The following is an 18,591-nucleotide window of genomic DNA, read 5'->3' on the forward strand; positions in this document are numbered from 1 at the left end:
TGGCCATGACAGTTAAAGTCTGGTGAGTCTTAATGTTGTCATGCATTGCATTGCCTTACCCAAATAATTGAAATAAACATCATATTCTATATTGTTTGTATTCTAGGCAGCTACAGCAGGCTCAGGGAAGCAGTCCCCTGCTGTCCTGCAATAGTCCATCTAAGATGAGGGAGACAAATCCATAGAAAATATCTCTGAGTCAGACACAGATGAAGCAGAAATGTCAGAGTCCAGAGCAGCACCATGTTCAGAAACAGTGCTTTCTGACCAAAACGAGGGAGAGATGGAAGGAGTAACCAAAAACCGAAAATAAACTAACAAAATCCGACATTATCCGGCAAATTTTCGCACACAATTTTGGCACACGCACGCTTCGCACGCGGGCGACCGCCAGACCGCCACGACGACTCAGAAGGTGCCCTTTTTTTTTCTCTTGAGCACCTGCCCCTATAAATGTCTGTGCACGTCACTGATACTACTGCCCAATTGCCCTCAAGGACAATTTGGGTTCATTAGCAATAGTGAACAGTCCCTGAACATTGCCCACCTGTTCTGTGGACACAGTGAGTTTTAGTCAACCTGAATCATTTTTATTAAGAAGTGAAGAAGTGAAATACTATGGCAGCCAATTTCTGCCACAGAAAATAAAAAAATCCTGTAATTCAAGATTATAATTTACTATCTCATTATTTGGAATGAAATTAACTTTAACATTTCTCATTCGTTTTAGATAGAAAGTCATAATGAGATAGTATGTCATAATAAAAAGATAGTAAATCATAATTATGATTTACAGGATAATTTCTTTATTTTCTTTGGCTGATATGGGCTTCCATAGAATACGGAGGAGTGGTGCCTCTTTTTCACCCTATCTGTGCCGGGGGCCGCCGTCCTGCTGACGTCACGTCGGCAGGCTGATGGTTCCGCCCTGGCTCTCTTCCTGCTCAGCTCCTCTGTCTCTTCTCACGCCGCTCCGCCGCACAGAAACTCACAACTTCCAGAACCGGGAAACATCACATTTTGGGTACGTACCCCCCTCAATCAATGTTCACGATCCGCAGTCACTGAGCAGCCGCCCCAGCTAAAGCTAACTGCCGCTAGGCTCCAGTGTGTGACGGGTGTATGAAGAGATGCGGAGGAGGGAGGGAGGGAGGGGTGTTGGTCGCAGATATACGCAGATAGAAGGAAAAAGTTACTCTTTGTGGGTAATACCGTTTACTCACATTTCACTGTCACTAATAAAGTCAGTCGTGACCCCCCAGCCTACATGGGGCTCAAATGTTAAACAACAATCTTAATGTTCTATGGTTCTCCTTTTTCCACCCTGTCGTTTCCTCTGTAGTTAGTTTAAGCTCTAAATGAAGGGAGGACGTCTGTGGCAACACAGTAAGCACAGGGGCGGCGGGTACTGTAGGCTAGGGAAGGCTAACGCCCCGTCCACACACAGGCATGAAAACAATCTTTCAAAGCTATGCCCATTCACTTGAATGGGGTGACGTAGAAGATTTTGATTCTTCGCCGAACTGCATTGTGGGGAGCGGAGCATGGCTTTGGAAGCATCGTGAGCATCACAAGTTGAGCAATGTTCAACTTTTGATGCTCCCGATGCTTTCGAAGCTGGCATCAGCCAATCAAATCCCGTTTATGCAAATCCCGCCAGTACAAGCGCTAGCCAATCAAACCGCGTGCAAGCTGGGAGAGCCAGACCGCAGTTCATTTCCTCATATTCCAAACGAGAAATTACGGTAGCAAATCACCCGGTTCTTTACGACCAGAACTATTTACCGGGATACAAACCGGAGGGAGGTGGCAGAGACAGTGGGTGATACTGGTAGGTGTTCGCCTGTTTGGGGAGTTTATATCCAGTTTACTTCGTTTTAACATTGCTATTGCTTTGTATGTCGGTGGTGGGAGATTCATGTGATTGGTTGTTGGTCGCGTTGCTCGCAAAAAATCGCCAAGCTTCAGACACGCCCAGTATCAACATTTTTTTCATGTCCATGTGTGTGGACCCGCCGTAAGCCTTCCCAAATATGTGTGTCACTGCATCCTGGTAACATAATAATATAATGTTTGTGTCTTTGACATTAGCGCTGCTATGCAGCCACCAGTAAACTGTACTACGAAGCCAGTTCAACAGACCCTGGATATGTTTGAGTTATCTTAACTAACCCTAACAAACGAGCGGTCCTACGACACTGGTTATCAACTCGGTAAATCTAGCCAGGGTTTCTCTCTCCAGCTGAGAGCGCGTTCATGTGAAAGGGGCGGGGTTAGCAACATTTGACCAATCACAAACAGGGACAAGTGCAGAGTCATACTTCATTAATGAAAAGTAAACTAATATTAGACAAATATGAACTTTAAACATCCATGATTTACACATATAATCCAGGATACAAGCCACAGAGTTGCACCTGCAAGGTGAATACAGAACAACTGGTTAAAAAATAAATAAACCACCGAGTGTTTGAAAGCGTAACAGTCTTATGATACTGCCCCATAAGACACGAGTGGACCTGACTTTAATTACATTTGAGTTGAGTGTTTCGTCAACTTAATGTGTTGCTTAAAATAATACTTCTGCATACAGTATGTGGCACTGTAAGTGTTGCACGGCCAGATACGGCTCGAGAAGCTGACTCAGATAAGGAAATATTGTGATATTATATGATCGATGATCTGATTGATGATGTGACATCAGTGTGATATGAATGATAAGTGCGACACGTCGGTGTCTTCTCTGCAACGGCAGTTTAAACTGTATTTCCTTTATCCTGTAATATGACTTGATAGATTTAAACTCCGCACACTGAGCTCTGATTGGTCAGCAGGCGGTGCTTTCACTGAGTTGATCTCTTTTCTATAGACGCCGGAGGCGGGCAGCGTCAGGTAATAGAAAGTTATTTAGCCAAACCTGAGCCTCACGCGCCGCCTATGAGTAAGCATTATCTGATCATTCAGGACGAGGCTGCTGACGGTCTTTCTTTGGATGTGCTGCCGAGCTTCACAGTAATCTGTTACAGTGTTGGGGGGGGGGGGGGGTCTCATACTTAATGTAACAACTCCATCAGGTGAGCAGATGAGTGCGTGATGTATGTTGCAGCAATACACGGCCAGTTCTGGGGGGGAAATGGTGCCATCATCCGGTTTAGGTGCTAAATTAATAGTTAAATAGGAATATATATATATATATATATATATATGTATTCTATTTAACATGTTACACATATATTTCTGATTTATTGTAAAGTGTAAGAGATTTAAGAAGCTTTTTCCTGCCTACAAATAATTGTTAAACCCTCAGGGGTTAATTTCTCCACTGTCAGATCCACACACAAAACAGATTTGAGTCTCTTCTCTGAGGTCTCAGTACTCAGACTCCAGTTGTTGCTACTGTTGGTGTCCCATGACATTCCTCTTGTACTGTTTGACTTGTGTGTGTGGTTTGACCTGGAAGACATGCCCATACCAGAGATGGTGCATTGTGACTTCACTATAAGCAGGCAGCTGGCATTTCTTACTGGAATCGTGTTCTCGGTGTTCCTGGAGAATACATCCATCGCCATGGTCTGACATTGTGAATTTTGAAATTTGAATTTCTAATGTTTTCTGCTAGTACATCTTTTTTTCTGTGTTAGATGACATCGCAAATGGATACTTATTCAAATGGTTTGCATCTCCCTGCTCTACATTTAGTTTTGATGTAGAGATTTAAGGAAATGTCACATTTCTTGCCCTTTGCTTGTCGTTGGGTATTCACGCTCTTCGGAAAGGATTGCTCTTGTGAGACTCTTTCTGCAGGCCGTTTAATCTCAGCCACATGTGCTCAATTTAAGCATTCTAATCCGTCAGATTAATTATTTAAAGTGAATATGTTGCATCAGGGATCAAGTGCTGCCTGTCTGACTGCCTGAGAGATGCAGTAGCTCTTCAGAGACAGCTAATGGAGGATACAGTGGATGAAGGCCAAGGCAGGTCCCGGCTCAGGCTTAAGATTACAGATCCTCCAGTTTGATACCATGGAAACCAAATGAGAACGTACCTCTTAGTCCTTGCTGATATGCTTTAACCCTCTGGAGTCTAAGGGTATTTTCTCGAATTTTTGACGTTTTCTTAAATCCCCTTTTAAATGTATTTCTTCTAACATGGCACCCCATGTGATAAATATCAAAATGTTCAGGACAATGTCTGGTCTTGCTATATATGCAAATTACTCACCTTAGAGCACTGTTTGATGAGATAAGTAGCTCAAAAGCTTAAAATGTGAAATCCGATTTTCGGAAAATCTTCAAAACTCTTGTGAAAACACACATTTACTCATGTGATCGAAATGTTTTGGTGTTTTAGATTTGGTTACCAAAGTCTTAGGATCACAAAAGCAGTGAACTATTTGAATTACACTGTATATAAATGTGTAATTCATGTCTAAAATGAAAAAAAAGTAATTCGAATTTTGAGTAAAACAGGTGTTTATCACTCTACTTTCACCACAGCAGGGACTGAGATACATCAGGACTGAATAATGACTTCATATTACATACCAAGGTTCATGTGATGTGTACAAATACAAATTGAGCATTCAACCTTTTTTTTCCAACCAACTATTTATATAAATATAAGAAACTGGAAAATCTAACTATTTACAATATTGAACATCAGAACTTTCAACCAACTATTCATTATAAATGTCAAGACAGTGTCAAGGTCTTTGTCTGTCTTCCAAGACAGTGGGTCTGGCTGCTATGTAGGTGGGGGTGATGGTGCATGGGCTGCTGTGTAGGTGGGGTGTACAAGTGCTATACGAGACCTCCACAAGACCTCCTTGCTGGCTGGGTTGAAGGTGATGGCTGTGGTGGAGCCTTTGTGCTGAGGTGCATCTTGACCTGGTGGCAGCCGCAGATGGAGGTGGAGGCTGCTGTAGTGATGCTGGTCTGCTGGTCCTTGGTGGTGATGGCTCTGGTGAAGGCCCTTGAGCCACAGTAGATCTTGACCTGGGGGCCGGCACAGATGGATGTTGTGGCTGCTGGATAACGCCGCCTCTGGGCCACTAGCCCAGACAGTTGTGAACATCTCTGTAAAACAAATACAAATGTAGGACAACAATTACAACTAATTTCATTGAAATAAAGTTCAAGTAAAATGTTGCTCAAGCACAAATAACAATGCACACATAAAAAGAAAGTTTGGGAGGTTGCAGAAGGAGTCTTTCTCGATCTCTCTCTCACACACACACACACACACACACACACACACACACACACACACACACACACACACACACACACACCACACACACACACAGGTATTTCAGTTACTTTACATTCAGTATAAAATCACAGACACACATATACATAGGCTACATCTGATTACAAAGTCTCATCTGTACAGGACGGTAAAATAATAACAGCACACATAAATAAATCTATGACAGTCTCATCTGTACAGAACAGTATGATAAAACAATCGATGACAAAAAACATGTCACTGTAAATGTCTCCGTTGTGGGACGAATAAAATGATTAATTTAATCATCTACACATGTAATCTCACTTTTACACACCAAAATAACGTTAACACAGACTAAACGTTTGCTAATGGAGTCTATTTTGTCCCAAGAAAAAGTTCATGACTATCGATAAAAAATATATATCAATAAACCTATTGTTCATTTTCGCGGTATTCCCCACACATTGCCAGTACACTATTACTGTAATATTTACACTTACCCATGTCCAAATGGATCCTTGTTGTTGTCTTTGTGTTCTTCTTCTTCAGAAGAGTCGAAGACTTCAGGTTCTGAACATCTGAGGCTCTATCTTCACTGCTGCTAGCGAAAACAATCTCTAGCGAAGTCGGCAACTGTAAAGTTTTTTTAGCCATTTTCTCTGTCTCTCTCTCTCTCTTTCCTCACAGACGTAAACTGATGGGAGACACGTGGTTTATGTTTTGTTTACTTGGTGGGTAGGCCCTTAGTGATTTCTCGATGTCCATTGGTCATTTCAGACCATGATGGCTGCCGGCTGAGATTTCCTTGACGGACACACGAATCCACCAATCCCACACAGTAGGGCTGTGGCGATACACTAATCTCACGATACGATACGATACACGATATTCAGCCAACGATACGATATATATCACGATATTCAGCCAACGATACGATTCGATACGATTCGATATAATTCGATACACTTATATCATTTTCTGAAAGATTTTAAAGGGACAGTGGGATTTTGGTGACATCTTGTGAGTGTTCCATTGACTTGGATTGAATTAATTCAACTGAAAACTGAAAGCATCAATTATACAATATATGGCTCTGACAGAGAGTCTCCAGCTTGCAAATGCTGGACAAAATGAATCAAAAGATGTGGTGAGAAAATTAATTTCATTTATTGAAACAGTGCAAACTCTAGCTGTAAAGTGCAGTATCACAATGGACAATGGAGAATGAAAAGGTGCAGCAGGTGGCGGAACACGGGGGGATTTGAATGGGACTTGTTAGAAATTAAAATCAATGTTTTGATGGCATAAAGTACCTTAAACATACCGTCAGTTTAAATGATGTTTTATACTGAAAAACCAGAAGTTGTTGTGCACAACCAGTTGTTGAGCTTTTAATTCTGAAAATCCTTCATCTCCGGTTAGCATTTAGCATGTGGCTAATATACAATTTCCTATAGAGGTGAATTTAGTAGCGATATGACACGGAGTGTTGCACACCGAAACCTACTGATTTCAACACTACAACTACTGTATAACGTTCGAGATATTATTATTGCTGAATATTAAATGAAGGTACAGTTTATTTGAATAAGTTGTTTACAGACGTGGGTAGCATGAGACAACATTCGGAACTACCGGAAATGATACACAGCCGTGAGGTATTTTTGGAGTATTGATTACAGCGTTTTAAATGAAAAGTCATGAAAGAGATAAGGAGGAGAAAAGGCGTGTTTAGTTATATATTTAATGTGCAATGTCTGAATCCTCTGTAATGCGCAACAACGAACATTGGAGACGTGGAGGGCCGATCCCCAGCAGCGCCAACCGGCCCACAGGGAGGATTCAGCAGAGGATATTTAACAGCTGGAAAGGTGGAGCTCGCTCTCTTCCCTTCGCTCACGAGAGCCAGAACACAGCTGTTTTTCTGACTGAACCATCTTCTGCTTGTAACATTACTGCACTTTTTATTAATTAAAGTATACATTTGAACATTCTCAGAGACTCAATCAGTCTCCTTGTTAAAGCTTCTCTCCTGACGCGAGTATAACGAACACAGTTATCAGACTTAATGTATCGATACCCGCGGCTGAAATATCGATACTTTCTCGGAAAACTAAATATCGATATATATCGCAAGATCGATTAAATTGCACAGCCCTACCACACAGTGTAAAGTCAAGCTGCTTTGAGCGGCCATATTGGCTGCTGTGCCCTGGTTACAGTCTCACAGGAGATACCGCTGGAAAGCTACCCTTCCAGCGATTCCGCGGATATCTGAATCATGTTTCTACTCCTTATAATCGAAAATATATGATTAATTACGTAAAATGATGCGCACCTGGACGGGCCGGCGCGTCCACCGACTCCAGAGGGTTAATGTCATCTGTCAGAGACGTTCAGAAACAGATTTGACCTGTCCCAGTTCTGCATTGGTTCACATAAACACAACTGCAGTGACATACACAGGACCCCAGCTTTGTGTATCAAGATGTATGATCATTACATAATTTATCTTATTTAAGATTTATTTACAACATTTTGTAAGAATTACTTACACAATTAAAACCAAATCCAAAAGATTCCCTCTTCAGTTAGTTCATGACCAAATTGAGTTTGTTTTCTCAAACATGGACACTGAGTTCGTAGACAAGGCAGCAGGAGGAAATCTGAGCCCTGGTGTAGTCCTGCCACTTAATGTGACATTACCTTAACAACTGGCACTTATTCTTAATCCAAATGAATACATGTTAAGTTTATTAACATGTACAGTAGGGTGTAACGGTTCACAGAAGTCACGGTTCGGTTCAGACCTCGGTTTGGGGGTCACGGTTCGGTACGGGTTCGGTACAACAAGGAAAAGCAAAAAAAAGTCCCAAATGCATAATATTCTTTTGCTGTTATTTATTTGTAACAGTCGTGCAAGTTTTGGTATGGAAATAAGGAACTCTAACATTTGGAATCATTAACTGTATTACACAGTTAAAAACAAACCACAAACAGTAACACACAGATGGCCATATTATGTATAATGGCTGATGTCAAACCAAAAGGTTAAATAAGCTGTACAACTAAAAAGAAATATTAATATAATATTAAATATATAATATTATAATATTAAAATAAATAATAATAAAGTGTTTCAATCACAATCAATAAAAGGCATACAGAACTGTATAACATCTCCTGATGTCAAAATAAAAATAAATACAATGATAAATATAAAACAAATAAAATCTTTACCTTTAGGAGCAATGTCTAACATGTGCAATTAACTTGTGAGTGTGTGAGGCCATTATGCATAAATAAAGGTACTCAAGCTTTACTCTATTTTCAAGTTGTTCTTCAGAAAGACGAGTTAGTCTACGTTGTCAGCAGTGAGGGCAGATCTGTTGGCGGTAACTATGTCACCTGCCGTCGAGAAAACCCTCTCGCTGGGGACTGAGACTGACTCGGATGTGATTGAGCATGTTTGACGTGTTACCACGAGCATACCGCACCGCTGTCGAACAACGCCGACACACCGTCCTCGTCCGATCCACAATTCGCACCCCATCATTGTTGTAGTCCACAGGGAACCCGACATGTTCCCACACAGCTGGTTTAAAAGAAGCAGGTGGGTCTTCTAGCTCCTGAGTGTTGTGTGAACTCGCCGTAGCTACTAACTTTTCTTCTTCATGTATTGTGTTCGTTTTGTTGTGTTTTGTTCTTGTTCTTCATTTGTTATTTACGGGCGGCTGGCTTTTAGGTGCAATACCGCCCCCTGGATTATATATAGTGAATACTGCCCTGAGTTACAGACTTTTTTCCCACTCGTAAAAAAAAGGCGTATTCGCCGTGTGACTGCATGTGCCGAACTGTGACGTCCGAACCGTGACGGTACGGGACGAAGACGGATACCGTTACACCCCTAATGTACAGTATACATTTCTGACATACAAACGTTGTCTACTTGATGCTCTCATTATCATTGTGAGTGCTGTGCTTACAGAGATGACGGCCACAAAAAGAAGTTGAAATAATCCTGATTAGTTTCATTTGGGTTGGTCTCATCCTGTCCGAGGTATTTGTTGCATCTCTGTAAAACCCAGTAATTGAGCAGCACATGTCGAGGACTGTGGTCACATGTTTGTACTGACGGTGTGTCAATATCAGGTTGTGCAGGACAACACACGCCCTGACTTCAGCTTTATCTGGCTGCTGCTTGCATTGAAGAACACAATAACATGAGACACCAGAGGCCTGTACTACAAAGCCGGATTTTCACTTAGCGAGCTAACTTCAGGGAAAACTCTGGGTTTCCGGTCCTTCGCCAAACGAGCCGGATCATTTGGCTCGGCTCACCAAGAAGAGCCGGCTCTTTCGGCTCCCAAACGGCTCTTCAGTTACCACATATTATACCTTTTTAATTCAATCAAATGTAGCCCTGTTTTGACTAATGATTTATATGTGTACACATATATCACTTACATTCAAGACATCCTTTGTACTGAAGTATTCAAAAGTAAAAATGACATGTTTAATATAAATGATTTGCTGTGGCCAAATGTTTTCATTGCATTTACAGACCCTCTGAGACCACCCAGTGCATGCACTGACTTGCTTGTAGAACCACGCCACACAAAGCAGATGGCAACACCTATAAAAACTTAAGCATAGACATTTAGAAAAAGGACAGCTACTCTATCGACATTTTAAAATGATATTTAAAGAAAAAAACCTTAACAAAACAGCAGGGCTCTATTCAGTATTAACTAAAGAAAAAAAGACAGCAACAGCTGAGCCTAAAGATAATCATAAATAACATAGTGAAAATAAATATATTGCAATGCTCCAAACAGCAGCATCCAACAGTCTCTAATCCTTGGATATTACATGCATGCACGGAGCACCCGTAGCGCGGAGATCATCATATCATTCTGTCTTGTATTACTTGTATTACCGTCGTTCACTTAAAAGAGCCGGCTCTTTGCACCGGCTCGTTCGCGACCGACACATCACTACAAACTTCTATACCAATGGCTTCCAATCACAACGCACAGTGTGCAGCATATGTTCAGCTCATCACAGCATTGTATACAATTAGATAAATGACCAGATAAATGCACACAACAAGCCTTTAATTCACCATTATATAACATCAGGACTATTAAGGGTCTGCAGACATATTGTCCAAAAGCTTCCCTCACTGGGCTAGATTTATCTGTGACTATTATTTCCCCCACCTTGTGAGTGCATTCAAAGCTGCCTGCAGTCATGCAGCGATGTAGCGATGGTGACAGATAGCGATGGTGTACAGCCTGGGTGGGGGAGTGATGGTGTACAGCCTGGGTGGGGGAGTGATGGTGTACAGCCGGGTGAGGGAGTGATGGTGTACAGCCTGGGTGGGGGTGTGATGGTGTACAGCCTGGGTGGGGGAGTGATGGTGTATAGCTGGGTGGGGGAGTGATGGTGTACAGCCTGGGTGGGGGAGTGATGGTGTACAGCCTGGGTGGGGGAGTGATGGTGTACAGCCTGGGTGGGGGAGTGATGGTGTACAGCCTGGGTGGGGGAGTGATGGTGTACAGCCTGGGTGGGGAGTGATGGTGTACAGCCTGGGTGGGGGAGTGATGGTGTACAGCTGGGTGGGGGAGTGATGGTGTACAGCCTGGGTGGGGAGTGATGGTGTACAGCTGGGTGGGGGAGTGATGGGTACAGCCTGGGTGGGGGTGTGTGGTGTACAGCCTGGGTGGGGGTGGTGTCTGGGTGTGATGGTGTACAGCCTGGGTGGGGAGTGAACAGAGGCGGAGTCTGCCTGTTTTCCAATTTGTTTTGTTTGTTGGCTGCTGCTGCCCAAACCAACACCCTCCTCACAAGCATTGACTGTTGGAATGTCATTATGCTCCACATGTGGAACAACAAAGGCTTCTTCAGGCATGCCTTGTATCATAATGATATTGCTCTGATCAGCAGCAAGACTGTTTTCACCACTACCATGGTCGACATCTGCAACCTCCTCATTGCTATTAACAGTCGAACTAGGAGTGTCACTTACCTCGTCATTGCTACTCACCCTGCTTCTCCTTCCAGGCTGTTGTTCTTTGCCATTGGTGAAATAGAAAATGGTGGGCACTGCAGTGTTTTTCAGGCATCTCCTTCCCTAATAAAAATAATAACAAAAAACACATAAAATAACTTTTTGAGGTCTGTAGATATTCAACTTTCTTTTGAATAATGTTGTTTAAATGTAAGAGTGCATTATAAAAGACAATAGAGGGCCAACGTGTTAACTATGCAGTTAATCCATTCAACAATTACGTGTTTCCAAGATTCAGATTCAAAGGATTTATGTCATAGCACTTAGGCTACAGTGTGGGAATGGCAATGAAAATCATCTGTCCCGAGCTCCTCCAACAATGCAACAGTTATATAAGACATAAAACAATAAAAGAAATTCAAAATTAAATTAAGAATAATAAATTAGTGCAGGCAGAAATCTATATACACGTAAATATAATAAGACATATGCAAGAACAGAATGTAAAGATAAATATTGTATAGTAAAATTAAATTAAATCATTTTTTTTTACAGTGATAGCTGTTAAGATAAATAAGTTATAAGATGACAACAGATGAATGAATGTTGCTATTAAAATAATGTAAAAAAAAGGTAATATAATCATCTGTTTTTAACATAGAGTATGTGGGGGAAATGGCAATTCTCTATCTATGATAAAGAGTCTTTGCATAAAAGACTATTTTTCTTTACTTAACTGGCAAAATCTTAATTTGGCCTTTAATAAAAAGAACATTACTCATCACTGATGTGCAAGCTGTGCCATAACAATTATTTAGCATTGTATAATGTATAACATGTATTTAATTAGTAACAACAATTTACACTCACAAATGGAACCAAGTTATTTTGTTTTAAAAAAAGGATCTGTACCCATGAGTCCGTGCTGAAGGGATGACACTCAAAGTGTGCACTGCACAGGCGAGAAGAAACGTTGGGGGTCCATGTATTCCTCCGGATGTTCAGCACCCACTGGTCCAGCCTGTCTGGATCACCGAAAGGAAACCTTTATTCAAAAATACATGAAAACCGACCCAAAGACAACAGGAGGGTTAATGCCATATTCACTTAGTAACGCATGACCAACTTTTACAAATATTTCTATATAGTCTGTGTTGGTAAATGTAATCTAGGTTGCACATTTCCTGCTGAAATACATGCATGGGCCTACCAAGTTACTGCGTGGCACTTTGGTTTTGATAAAACAGTGTAGTTCCACTATATAAACGTTACATTCATAATCAAACGAGACAATATGCAAGATAAATAGCTATTTGTTGTTATTCTTAATGCTTGTCATTCACACGTTAATAAAATAAAAATAAGTACCGATACATAGCAGAACAATTGTGGCGATGTTCAGCTTAATAAGCCTTGTTCAACATCATTTCTTTAGCTAATACTATAGCGGGCTGCAGGCGAACCAAGTCCGCGTTTCGCTGCATTCCTTGATCTCCAGTTATAACGCCGGGCTCCGCCGCTGGCTCCGGTTAGCTTCGGCGGCGGACTCCGGCGGCCACCACTGGGATAATTGGGTCCCCTTTTAACATTTGCTCCCATTTAGCATTATGGGCGTCATAGCCATAGACTATAAAAGTCTTACCCAAGGCTGAATCATAAACTAAACTGTATATATATATATATATACACATGCATAAAGGGTTACATCCTTAGCTAGCTACATAACAAGCTAAGCTAACAAGCACACAAACACCTGCTAACGTGGTTAACATGTATAATATTATCATTTTACTCACCGAAAAAAGCTGTGAGTAGACTTCTTGGAAGTTCTGTTAGTACATTCAAGCGCACAGCACGACATCTTAATTGTCTGGTATATCACCACGAACACGGCTAAAGCTAAAGGGTCAAGTACTATGACTAACTAACGTTGTAGCCTCTATGGTTGTAGCCTAGCAGAGTGGACAAGTTGCTGTTAGCTGACAGTGAGGCACGTATCTGTCAATCAAAGTGACCACGCCCTAATGTATGCACAAACTTTAAGACCTAATATAAATAAAAGGGTCGCGTTAGAAAACAATTCACTCACAGATCCATAATCATGAAGGTGGAATCTAACTATATCGATAATAAAATGTATGGAGCCAGGGAGAGAAACATGTTTTTTTCCGCTGTAAAGTTGGGCATTTTAACATGGGGGTCTATGGAAATTGCTCCTTTCTGCAGCCATCGCCTATCGGCCAATATATGAACTGCAGTGTGTGGCACTTCCGTATTGGCTTGCCCTCTTCCCCAGAGTTTGCCGCTTGGTTAAAAGCATAGGTTAAAAGGCTGTCAAGTTTACAGTGTTAACAAAATAAAATATACTGCTGTTTCCGGTTTAGTTTACGACGAATATTATTTTGTTATTGTTTTGATATTTGTAACACAAAAGCGATGGAAAAAACCCATAGCAACCAAAAAAAGATGGTCTTAACATGACCCAGTCGTCTAGTAGTTAATAAAAAACAATAACAAAATAAAATATACTACTAACTTTATTGTGAAATTAAAACAGAACGGTAAAAGAATAGTTTCCGGTGTATTCTGATGCCCGATCTCTGTAGATAAATAAAGAACTAAGACAGATGTGTAATATTTAATGCAGCCAAACCATTTATTACAATGCATTCATGTGATGACTATCAAAGAGTAAAGCAAGCACTGCTGAATAAAGTATGTTTCTCTTTTACGAAACGTTTTTTTTCATATGGAATGCAGTTGGAGGTCAACCAATCAAAGAGCTTGAGGGCTGATCACAGGGTTCATGGTGTAGTCCCAAACGATAGCTGAGGATTCTGGGTAGTGTAGTGTCTTCTGCCGTCCAAAAACTCCGAAAAAATATTTGTTTCTCCGAATCGAAGGGGGAAAATACAAAAGCATTGCACACAATTCAAACCAATCAATGTTGTGTAATTAACAAGGACAATTTGGTGTTTTTTAGTCGATGAGTAGTGCAGATATCACTGTAAAATCAATCGACAGTAAGGAGAATAGGCTACTTACTTCCGGGTGTAAAATTCTCCGTTATCCAATGGGAATGGACGCTCGTAATACAAGACATGATCATTATCTTTTAAATAACGTTAACTAAAGGGAATAATCTATTTGACACAGCTGAAGCTCTGGCCTTCCTTAAAGACTAACTAATTTAATAAAATTAACAGTTGCATTACACACAATGCACGTTGTAGAAATGCGTGTGTGCACCACGAAAGGCCTCATTCACTTTACATTGGGGTTGTTTGCGTGGTGCCGACACGCAAATGTAACAAAGTTCGTGACTCCACCACGCATTGTGGTGTTAAGGAGTCGTGGTGGAGTCACGCATTCTGGTGAGATCAGGTTGCCTAGTGACGACCAAGTAAGTAACCACCAGGTAACAAATACAACGAGTGTATTGTTTAGTCCCCTAAATCAGATGCCAAACTAAACTATAACTTCACTTCTTTTCTTGCATCCATCCATTTAGTCTCGTTGTGCACTTTTGAAAATAGCAGATCTACGCTCACAATGCGTCATTATGCTAGGGCTGAAGTGATTAAATGTATGTTTTGTAATAATCTTAATCAAAATCTACATAGTAACTAACTAAAGTTTTCAAATAATTGTAGTGGAGTAAAAGTAGAATATTTGCATCTGAGATGTAGTGGAGTAGTAAATGTATTGAAAATGGGAAATACTCAAGTAAAGTAAAAATGCCTCAAAAAGTACAATATAAGTAGTAGCCTAGTAACCTTATAGGTTTACATTAATGCTGCTGTTAAATGTTTCTAGGAGATTAACCCTTAATCATGCACAGCAGAGCAGTACATTGATTTAGCTCATTTGCATTTACCACTTGTAGAATAATGCCAAGAAGAGACAGGATAAGAAAAGAAAAACAAAGAGAGCTCCAGCAAGCAGCCCGGGGAAGCAGCTCTCTGCTCTCCCTGGGTAAAGCAGCCTGAGCCTACCAGCAAGGAAGATGAGGATGCAGATGTGCCTGATGAAACCCTTACCCATCATCAATGATGAAGATGAAGAAAGAAAGGCCAGAGTCATGTTAAGGGACAAACTGTTTGTTCTAGAGCCCTTTCCCTTTCATGCTCAGATTTGAACTGTGATAATAATAGTAGTAATAATAATAAATAATACTATAATTTTATTGAGAGGCCCCACCATTTATTGGTAACCACACTAAGTGCTTTGGTGATACTACATCAGACATGAAGCTACTTGCCAAATGACAAAAAAACAACAACTAGTGGTAGGGTGTTGAATTTTGGCCATGACAGTTAAAGTCTGGTGAGTCTTAATGTTGTCATGCATTGCATTGCCTTACCCAAATAATTGAAATAAACATCATATTCTATATTGTTTGTATTCTAGGCAGCTACAGCAGGCCTCAGGGAAGCAGTCCCCTGCTGTCCTGCAATAGTCCATCCTAAGATGAGGGAGACAAATCCATAGAAAATATCTCTGAGTCAGACACAGATGAAGCAGAAATGTCAGAGTCCAGAGCAGCACCATGTTCAGAAACAGTGCTTTCTGACCAAACGAGGGAGAGATGGAAGGAGTAACCAAAAACCGAAAATAAACTAACAAAATCCGACATTATCCTGGCACAATTTTCGCACACAATTTTGGCACACGCACGCTTCGCACGCGGGGCGACCGCCAGACCGCCACGACGACTCAGAAGGTGCCCTTTTTTTTTTCTCTTGAGCACCTGCCCCTATAAATGTCTGTGCACGTCACTGATACTACTGCCCAATTGCCCTCAAGGACAATTTGGGTTCATTAGCAATAGTGAACAGTCCCCCTGAACATTGCCCACCTGTTCTGTTGGACACAGTGAGTTTTAGTCAACCTGAATCATTTTTATTAAGAAGTGAAGAAGTGAAATACTATGGCAGCCAATTTCTGCCACAGAAAATAAAAAAATCCTGTAATTCAAGATTATAATTTACTATCTCATTATTGGAATGAAATTAACTTTAACATTTCTCATTCGTTTTAGATAGAAAGTCATAATGAGATAGTATGTCATAATAAAAAGATAGTAAATCATAATTATGATTACAGGATAATTTCTTTTATTTCTTTGGCTGATATGGGCTTCCATAGAATACGGAGGAGTGGTGCCTCTTTTTCACCCTATCTGTGCCGGGGGCCGCCGTCCTGCTGACGTCACGTCGGCAGGCTGATGGTTCCGCCCTGGCTCTCTTCCTGCTCAGCTCCTCTGTCTCTTCTCACGCCGCTCCGCCGCCCACAGAAACTCACAACTTCCAGAACCGGGAAACATCACATTTTGGGTACGTACCCCCCTCAATCAATGTTCACGAATCCGCAGTCACTGAGCAGCCGCCCCAGCTAAAGCTAACTGCCGCTAGGCTCCAGTGTGTGACGGGTGTATGAAGAGATGCGGAGGAGGGAGGGAGGGAGGGGTGTTGGTCGCAGATATACGCAGATAGAAGGAAAAAGTTACTCTTTGTGGGTAATACCGTTTACTCACATTTCACTGTCACTAATAAAGTCAGTCGTGACCCCCCAGCCTACATGGGGCTCAAATGTTAAACAACAATCTTAATGTTCTATGGTTCTCCTTTTTCCACCCTGTCGTTTCCTCTGTAGTTAGTTTAAGCTCTAAATGAAGGGAGGACGTCTGTGGCAACACAGTAAGCACAGGGGCGGCGGGTACTGTAGGCTAGGGAAGGCTAACGCCCCGTCCACACACAGGCATGAAAACAATCTTTCAAAGCTATGCCCATTCACTTGAATGGGGTGACGTAGAAGATTTTGATTCTTCGCCGAACTGCATTGTGGGGAGCGGAGCATGGCTTTGGAAGCATCGTGAGCATCACAAGTTGAGCAATGTTCAACTTTTGATGCTCCCGATGCTTTCGAAGCTGGCATCAGCCAATCAAATCCCGTTTATGCAAATCCCGCCAGTACAAGCGCTAGCCAATCAAACCGCGTGCAAGCTGGGAGAGCCAGACCGCAGTTCATTTCCTCATATTCCAAACGAGAAATTACGGTAGCAAATCACCCGGTTCTTTACGACCAGAACTATTTACCGGGATACAAACCGGAGGGAGGTGGCAGAGACAGTGGGTGATACTGGTAGGTGTTTCGCCTGTTTGGGGAGTTTATATCCAGTTTACTTCGTTTTAACATTGCTATTGCTTTGTATGTCGGTGGTGGGAGATTCATGTGATTGGTTGTTGGTCGCGTTGCTCGCAAAAAATCGCCAAGCTTCAGACACGCCCAGTATCAACATTTTTTTCATGTCCATGTGTGTGGACCCGCCGTAAGCCTTCCCAAATATGTGTGTCACTGCATCCTGGTAACATAATAATATAATGTTTGTGTCTTTGACATTAGCGCTGCTATGCAGCCACCAGTAAACTGTACTACGAGAGCCAGTTCAACAGACCCTGGATATGTTTGAGTTATCTTAACTAACCCTAACAAACGAGCGGCTCCTACGACACTGGTTATCAACTCGGTAAATCTAGCCAGGGTTCTCTCTCCAGCTGAGAGCGCGTTCATGTGAAAGGGGCGGGGTTAGCAACATTTGACCAATCACAAACAGGGACAAGTGCAGAGTCATACTTCATTAATGAAAAGTAAACTAATATTAGACAAATATGAACTTTAAACATCCATGATTTACACATATAATCCAGGATACAAGCCACAGAGTTGCACCTGCAAGGTGAATACAGAACAACTGGTTAAAAAATAAATAAACCACCGAGTGTTTGAAAGCGTAACAGTCTTATGATACTGCCCCATAAGACACGAGTGGACCTGACTTTAATTACATTTGAGTTGAGTGTTTCGTCAACTTAATGTGTTGCTTAAAATAATACTTCTGCATACAGTATGTGGCACTGTAAGTGTTGCACGGCCAGATACGGCTCAGCTGACTCAGATAAGGAAATATTGTGATATTATATGATCGATGATCTGATTGATGATGTGACATCAGTGTGATATGAATGATAAGTGCGACACGTCGGTGTCTTCTCTGCAACGGCAGTTTAAACTGTATTTCCTTTATCCTGTAATATGACTTGATAGATTTAAACTCCGCACACTGAGCTCTGATTGGTCAGCAGGCGGTGCTTTCACTGAGTTGATCTCTTTTCTATAGACGCCGGAGGCGGGCAGCGTCAGGTAATAGAAAGTTATTTAGCCAAACCTGAGCCTCACGCGCCGCCTATGAGTAAGCATTATCTGATCATTCAGGACGAGGCTGCTGACGGTCTTTCTTTGGATGTGCTGCCGAGCTTCACAGTAATCTGTTACAGTGTTGGGGGGGG

The 18,591-nt window shown here is 41.6% G+C and overlaps 1 protein-coding gene across 2 annotated transcripts in view; it reads left to right on the top strand.

The window, feature by feature from the left end:
* Positions 1-897: 897 nt before the first annotated feature.
* The window catches only part of LOC117449127 (fatty acyl-CoA reductase 1-like), a 57,955-nt gene continuing 40,261 nt past the window's right edge, over positions 898-18,591 (top strand). Inside the window, exon 1 of one of the 2 annotated variants that reach the window (XM_034086537.2) lies at positions 898-1,024. In XM_034086537.2, coding sequence (XP_033942428.1) covers positions 918-1,024 — 107 coding nt within the window. In that variant the 5' untranslated portion in view covers positions 898-917. Of the gene's footprint in view, positions 1,025-16,453; positions 16,579-18,591 lie in introns of those variants that run through there. The other variant, XM_034086538.2, reaches the window with a different exon arrangement.

The sequence above is a fragment of the Pseudochaenichthys georgianus genome, chromosome 7 (genome assembly GCF_902827115.2).
Source record: "Pseudochaenichthys georgianus chromosome 7, fPseGeo1.2, whole genome shotgun sequence".
In the NCBI taxonomy this organism is placed as follows: Eukaryota; Metazoa; Chordata; class Actinopteri; order Perciformes; family Channichthyidae; genus Pseudochaenichthys; species Pseudochaenichthys georgianus.